This window comes from Rhinichthys klamathensis, unplaced genomic scaffold (assembly GCF_029890125.1).
Source record: "Rhinichthys klamathensis goyatoka isolate OS25496 unplaced genomic scaffold, OSU_Roscu_1.1 h1tg000276l_1, whole genome shotgun sequence".
NCBI classification, from domain to species: Eukaryota; Metazoa; Chordata; class Actinopteri; order Cypriniformes; family Leuciscidae; genus Rhinichthys; species Rhinichthys klamathensis.
The window spans coordinates 389,164-396,915 of record NW_026606795.1 but is presented as its reverse complement, the minus strand read 5'-3'; the positions used below and the strand labels follow the sequence as shown (position 1 = coordinate 396,915).

General features: G+C 38.1%; 1 protein-coding gene across 1 annotated transcript; it reads right to left on the bottom strand.

The window, feature by feature from the left end:
• Positions 1 to 1,021: 1,021 nt before the first annotated feature.
• Positions 1,022 to 7,434, bottom strand: idi1 (isopentenyl-diphosphate delta isomerase 1). The gene is made up of 5 exons (XM_056268779.1): positions 7,097 to 7,434; positions 6,401 to 6,573; positions 4,882 to 4,974; positions 4,029 to 4,159; positions 1,022 to 1,724 (listed from the first exon to the last, which is right to left on the bottom strand). The coding sequence occupies exons 1-5, from the start codon at positions 7,207 to 7,209 to the stop codon at positions 1,407 to 1,409; spliced, it is 828 nt and encodes a 275-aa protein (XP_056124754.1). The 5' UTR covers positions 7,210 to 7,434; the 3' UTR covers positions 1,022 to 1,406.
• Positions 7,435 to 7,752: the final 318 nt, after the last annotated feature.

The following is a 7,752-nucleotide window of genomic DNA, read 5'->3' as shown; positions in this document are numbered from 1 at the left end:
CCAACCTCAGGAGAATCACCCGTTTTAAACAAACACCGAATGTGAAACGAGAAAGAGAACGCCACAGAGCTCGTAATAAAACAAGAATCAACATTAGCTTGGCTTTTCAGAGATGGCGAGAACTGAGGGATTTGAAATGTTGTAAAAGTGACGCAGAGATGGCATTTTATTGAACAGATAAATTGCCATATGTAGCTCTATAACAGAGTTGACTGTAAAGCATTATCTATTGTGAAGCTCATTTCATTGCGGTTGTTGTAGCGCTGTGCTGGAATTTATTTTTAAGAAAGTACAGCATCTATTAATGGGTAAAGCTACAGTAACGTCTTCAGATAGTCAGCTTGAGGTCCTCTTCATCTAAACTGGTTTTATCTCTTAAGGCTAGCAGTGAATGTTTTATGAGCAGTATTATAATCATATTAATAAACAGTCACACAGAGATGAAGCACAACCAAAACAATGTTCTTCTGCAAAATGCATGCAGCTTCTTTTTTTAACCACTAGAGGGCCAAAAGCTACAGTGTACCTTTAATTATATATTAGTATATGTATAACATACTTTATTTATGAATACACTACTGAAAATTCAATATCAAAGTATTGAGGTCAGCAGCACAACTGTTTACAACATTAATAAGTTTTTTTTCTTGAGCAGCAAATTAGCATATTATATGCATATATGATTTCTGAAGGATCATGTGACACTGAAGACTGGAGTAATGAAACTTCAAATATATTAAAATAAAAAAACCTGTAAATTTAAATTGTAATCCCATTTTAAAATTGTACTGTTTTTACTGTATTTGACAATTAAATATTCACACTGAGCATAAAAGATTTTTCAAAAACATTTAAAAAATCATACCAACCAAATCACAATACGTACATTTTATAAATATTTTATGTTTGCTTTATATGTTATTATGAGAGGAAAATATAAGGGATGAATGAACGGATAGATGGACCATATTTTTTCCATATTTCTTTCCTAAAAATGGTGTAATGAATGAGCTGAAATAAATGAGACTATGAGAAACCAAATTTTATTTTCCTTCTCTAAAAATTACTTTACATAATTGTAAACCACTTCATGAGCCCTGATAGTTTTATCAACACAAAACATTCTCTCAAAAGCAAAGTCTCTGCCATGAAACTAGGCACTTTACACAAATGGACAAAGTGTTTGTTAGCCATCCTTCCTCAAATCCTCTGACAGAAAGACGGCAAATGCTGAGTGTGTAAGTGGATTAAAGTTCTAATCTAGAACTTTAATGCTAAATAAAAGTGCAAACATTTACAAACAAAGGCTTTCTAACAAGACAAGCCCTTTATCAGCGTCCAGTGTTTATCAGTGTGACGTATGGCCTATTAACCGTTTAAGTGTCCTTTAGTAACTAAGTGTGTGCTTACATGCGGTGGATCCTGTCGTGGTCGATGAACTGTTTGAGGTTATGGAGGTTGTCCCACCACTTGAAGAGGAAGGTTTCGGCGATGAGACTGAACCAGGGCGTGACCTCCAGCTCTTTCCTCTTGGCTTTCTCCAGGATCTCCTTCAGCTCCTCTTTGGACACGTAGCAGTGGCTCTGGATCTCATTGGGGTCTGGATTCAGATCCACATCTTTCTGCATGAAGAGGATGTAGTCGATTTCGTGCTCGCCCCAAACGCCGTCTGACTGGGCTTTGTACTGGATGCGGGTCAGGTAGGTCATCTCTTCTGGAGGCACCTGAGATAACAAGAACACAGGGCCTAAAACTCACTTTTTGCCCCACCTGCCAATGGCCAGTGACTTAAAGGGTTAGTGCACCCAAAAATGAAAATTATGTCATTAATGACTCGCCCTCATGTCGTCCCAAACCCGTAAGACCTCCATTCATCTTCGGAACACAGTTTAAGATATTTTAGATTTAGTCGGAGAGCTTTCTGTCCCTCCATTGGAAATGTATGTACGGTATACTGTCCTTGTCCAGAAAGGAAATAAAGACATCATCAAAGTAGTCCATGTGACATCAGTGGGTTAGTGAGAATGTGTTGAAGCATCGAAAATACATTTTGGTCCAAAAATAACAAAAACTACGCCTTTATTCAGCATTGTATTGTCTTCCGGTTCTGTTGTGGATCCGCGTTCAGTGCCGCTGCTGACGTGTGTCTGGTGTGTGTGTGTGTGTGTGTGTGTGTGTGTGTGTGTGTGTGTGTATTCCGGTTCTGTTGTGGATCCGCGTTCAGTGCCGCTGCTGACGTAAGACGCTGCTGACGTGTGTCTGGTGTGTGTGTGTGTGTGTGTGTATTCCGGTTCTGTTGTGGATCCGCGTTCAGTGCCGCTGCTGACGTGTGTCTGGTGTGTGTGTGTGTGTGTGTGTGTGTGTATTCTGGTTCTGTTGTGGATCCGCGTTCAGTGCCGCTGCTGACAAAAGACGCTGCTGACGTGTGTCTGGTGTGTGTGTGTGTGTGTGTGTGTGTGCGTGTGTGTGTGTGTGTGTGTATACTGGTTCTGTTATGGATCCGCGTTCAGTGCCGCTGCTGACGTGTGTCTGGTGTGTGTGTGTATTCTGGTTCTGTTGTGGATCCGCGTTCAGTGCCGCTGCTGACGTGTGTCTGGTGTGTGTGTGTGTGTGTGTGTGTGTGTGTATTCTGGTTCTGTTGTGGATCCGCGTTCAGTGCCGCTGCTGACAAAAGACGCTGCTGACGTGTGTCTGGTGTGTGTGTGTGTGTGTATACTGGTTCTGTTGTGGATCCGCGTTCAGTGCCGCTGCTGACGTGTGTCTGGTGCGTCCGTGTATTTGGGTTCAAAGAAATATGGCTGGGCAAAAAAATGCAAGTCTTCCTCTGTGTGGAAATCCTTAGACATGTTTATGAAGATTGTTTAGTTTCCAGCGTGCGTCTCCCTCAGACTGTAATCGAAGCTCGGGCGCACCAGACACACGTCAGCAGCGGCACTGAACGCGGATCCACAACAGAACCAGAATACACACACACACACACGCACACACACACACCAGACACACGTCAGCAGCGGCACTGAACGCGGATCCACAACAGAACCAGAATACACACACACACACACACACACACACCAGACACACGTCAGCAGCGGCACTGAACGCGGATCCACAACAGAACCGGAAGACAATACAATGCTGAATAAAGTCCTAGTTTTTGTTATTTTTGTATTTTCGATGCTCCAACACATTCTCACTAACCCACTGATGTCACATGGACTACTTTGATGATGTCTTTATTTCCTTTCTGGACAAGGACAGTATACCGTACATACATTTTCAATGGAGGGACAGAAAGCTCTCAAACTAAATCTAAAATATCTTAAACTGTGTTCCGAAGATGAACGGAGGTCTTACGGGCTTGGAACGACATGAGAGTCATTAATGACATAATTTTCATTTTTACAATTTTCATTTTCACTAACCCTTTAAGAAAATTTACCGGCCATAAAGATTTTTTTTTTTTTACCAGCCATGAAACAAAAACAAGAAAAAAAGAAAAAAAAGCAGGCAGTTATGACTGTGCCTGTGTGAAAATGATCAGGGACAGAAATTTAATCAAAAGTAAAATAACACTGCATAGTCTTAACTGTATAAATTAGATGTACAAGTAGATTAATCCTTATTAAAGTTGCAAAAGTTATTCAGTCATGGGCAGTGAGTGATTTTTCTTTGTCTTTTGTTGTTTGATTAACATTAGGACACAGCCGGCAGCAGGTTGAGTTGAGTTGAGTAATGAATTGAGTCCTTTCACTTGAATTTTTCATTTGGCAAGGCTTAAACTCTCGTCACGATGCAGCACTGGCCCGTCATCTGTCCCAAGAGTCGTTCAGGTTCATGTTCTCACAACATTTCATTGATAGAGTTAATACAAATATTATCTGCCAACTAGTAACTCACACACATTATAAATACTTAACGCGAATTTTCCTCGCATTTGGCGAGTGTTAATTTTAGGCCCTGTCTGTACAAGCCGCTGTTTGCAATCCATAAATAATGCTGTTGAACATGATGTTTTCCGGTATCGGTACCTGCTCCACGGGAATGCCGAGCTCAGCTTGGAGGCGTCTCTGTGCGGCGCGGCGGACCCCGATGACGTCCTGCTCCTCCAGTTCACTGGCAGTGTGTAGCGGGTGACTACAGCAAGTGTTGGTAAAACAGCCTGTCAATCAAACTAAAGTTATTTCAGGGCAGTGGTATTTTAGTATCATTGAGATACTATTATAGTTTTAGTTAATATTTTTATTTTTTATTTCCATTTTAAAATATTTTTGTTTGTTAAAATTGCAGAGATTTTGTTGTGTGGTTTTGTCATTTTTTTAATATGTCTATATACATAGTTTTTAATATATATATATATATATATATATATATATATATATATATATATATATATTTTTTTTTTTTAGCTGTTTTAGTACATCAAGTTCGAAACTAAATGAAAAAGAGAAATGTTATAGAAATAAAATACTTTTTTTTTATTATTATTTAAGTTTAAACAGAGACGATAACGGTATCATTTCAAAAACTGCAGGCCCTCAAACGCCATTGTTGTATAAATGAACGGCCCAAACACATAAAACGGTTTCCATCTTTAGTTGAAACCGATGGTGTAAACGGCCCCTCAGTTTTCTCGGCTTTGACGTCTTCCCTGCACCACTCAATTCCCCATGGACAAAATTAAGTCCTGCCATACATTTTTTCTTGTTTGAGAAGCAGTTTCACTCATGTCACAATAGGGAAGGAATGACTAGCGTAACTCCGTTTCATGCCGACTTTAAACTAAAATCAATAATTGAAAATATAACAGCTAATTCAAACAGATAAAAATATTGCTTAATACCATAATAACATATGTAATATTAAAATAACACTGACACGCACCTGGAAAAGTGATTTTGGCATTGGATCTCTGCTGAAGGAGAAGCTTTTCCTCACTGTTAAACAGGAAAACACTGAACGCTCGATGCAACAATCCTGTCAGTAAAAATATTTAAATAAAAGTTAGTACTAGTAGTTGTGTGCATAAAATCACCTTTACAACCTGCCACACAGACAATCTAATATAGTGGGTGTAATACATAGGGCTGGGTATTGACACAAATTTCACAATTCGATTCGATTTCGATTCACAAGCTTGCAATTCGATTCGGATTCGATTCAATATTGATTATTTTGGATATCAGGTTCAATACATGGCAAATTTTCTCAAGGAAAACAAATCTCTTAACTAATGCTGTAAACTATGGGAGTCAGTTGTAGCCTACTAGGCTTCATTAGCCTACTATAATATTGAAGGTAAAAATTAACTGATTTGTAGCTATACAAACACTTAAATTACACTTTTATTTATTTTTATAATAATAAAGTTATATGAAATATAAACATTTAAATGGTGGCTGTCACAAAAACTTGCCAGATTTATTCAAACATGCATTAAATATCGAAGAACATTAAAAATTATAATGAATATGTAATATGGTGCATATATTTAGCAAAATGCTCCTCTTTAGAGTTAATTTTTCTAGCTGACTAACGAGTTTATGGTCACATATGGTTTTTCTGAGGTAAATGTGACGTTACATGACATTGTTTACAAGTTGTTTTACTGACGTCTTTCCACGGTTGAAACACTGATTGAGCGATTCCATGTGACATGATACGGATTTCGATAAGTTGTATTCTATTTTTTAACACACTTTCAGACGTTCATTCATGTTTATTTCGCGCTGTAACTGGTATTAAGGCAGAAGAGGAGATCATGTGCGCTTCGCGCTGCTGCTTCTCTTGAGCTGAGCCAGAGCGATCTCACGCCACAGCGCCAAAACGGTATTTATATTTTTGAATTTCGTAAGAAAATGGACGTAATTTGAAATTTGAGACTTTATTTAGTATCAATAGTAACAAAGCACAAAGATTATTGCGATTTATTGGATGGGATGCGCGCTACTGTTCCATTCATTCATCACATGAAAACAGGATGACTAATCGATTCTTGAGATTTAAGAATCGATATCGGTTCGTAAAAATGAGAATGGATTAATATTGAGAAATCGATATTTTTTACCCAGCCCTCTTATACTGACCTTGAATGAAGGAATCACTTAAATCATACAAATCATAAGACAGATTCAAAGACACTTCTTGCTTTATTTGTTTTGAATATATGACACAAAAAGTGGCCCCAAAACAATTCAGACACTAGTCATGCTCAAAATGTATACATTTAGTTACATTAGATAACAAAATATTAAAGCAGGTGACAAACAAATGATGCAAAAGCATTTGTCAGAATCTATCAGAAAGTAATATAGTTTTTAGTCTAGAAACACTTTTTGGGGCCGCGGTATCACCAAACATTGGAGCAAAATATAATCAGTAAAATCTCATGCACATTCATTACCTTTATCAATGTTTGAGTTGAGATGGCAGTTCTTCTTGCTGTCAGCTCCAATCTTTCTGTCATTGTCGTCGATCAGGATGCACATTTCTGCCAGCAACTGCACCTGCTTCTCATCCAGATTATCCATGTTAATCTCCGGCATGTTTACAGGTGAACTGAGCCGTCTGACCTGACTGCACACACACACACACATACACACACACACAAATAACAATCATTATGGTTAAGTAATATCATCATATAGAACTTAATTTAATTTTTTAATTACTAAACAATAAAATTAGGTAGCAAACTAAATAAAAAAGTACTAAATAAAGAAAAATTGAAATCCATAACACTTTAAAAGTTTAACATAATTAACAGCTAAACGGCATAGGCGTATAAGAAATGAATAATACATATTATTACAGGAAGAAAACATACCCAACAATAACAAATGATACTTAAAATTATTACAATAATTGCTACAAAACAAAGTTTAGCAGTGTGCTAAAAGTTCGCAAAAGGACATTTTATTTTGGCCCTGTAAGATCAGCAGCTCATAAAACGCATTGTATAATGATATGCTAGTGTTAGTGAATGCTGGACTCACCCATGATGGTGTAAATGATTATGCTAGTGTTAGTGTAGTCTGCACTCACCTGTGATGGTGTAAATGATATGCTGCTAGTGTTAGTGAATGGATGCTGGACTCACCCGTGATGATGTTGAGCTGGTAAATGAAGAGTTTCTGCTCCTGAAGCGGGTTTATTATTGAGTCTCACGAGCAGCGCAGCTGATCTGCGCGCCGCCCACAACCACCGCACCATGAGCGCGCACACGGCACTGGCCAATCACAGTCCAGCACACTGCAAACACGCCATCACACCACACAACATATACACATCTGCTCTACGAATCTACAGGTATGCAACGCTTCACACACTCACACTGCTGAAGTGATAAGGCTCGAATGGTCTTAATAACGCGCGGATCACAAATAAAACACACAAACAATGCTAAAGGAACCGATCACTGCTCAACTCTGACGATCACACTGACACTGGTGATGATTCCCCGCCCATACATGAGGCTTTATCCGCAAGATTTTGATTGGTTGTTGGGAATGAAGCCTTCTTCGGATTGGTGTTTAGGATATGTATCTAGGATGTCTTCCGGGGTTGGTTGACGAAAAAAAAAAAAGAAAAGAAAAGAAGCAAGTAATGGCGTGAATTGACATTAAACGAAACGGAATAATTAGTTTTGGACATAAAATTAAATACAATAATTTAAAGTTTAACAGGTATATGGAAATATCAACACACATTTTAAAACACAATTTTCAAAAGTATTATTAATTATTGTTGATTAAA

Bases quoted from the DNA above. Each gene is read 5' to 3' on its own strand.
- idi1 (XM_056268779.1), bottom strand. From the start codon at position 7,209: ATGGTGCGGTGGTTGTGGGCGGCGCGCAGATCAGCTGCGCTGCTCGTG. The intron at 6,574-7,096 runs GTGAGTCCAGCA...GTGTGTGTGCAG, and splicing joins CCAGCTCAACATCATCACGG to TCAGGTCAGACGGCTCAGTT. The intron at 4,160-4,881 runs GTGCGTGTCAGT...TTTGATTGACAG, and splicing joins TGCCAAAATCACTTTTCCAG to GCTGTTTTACCAACACTTGC.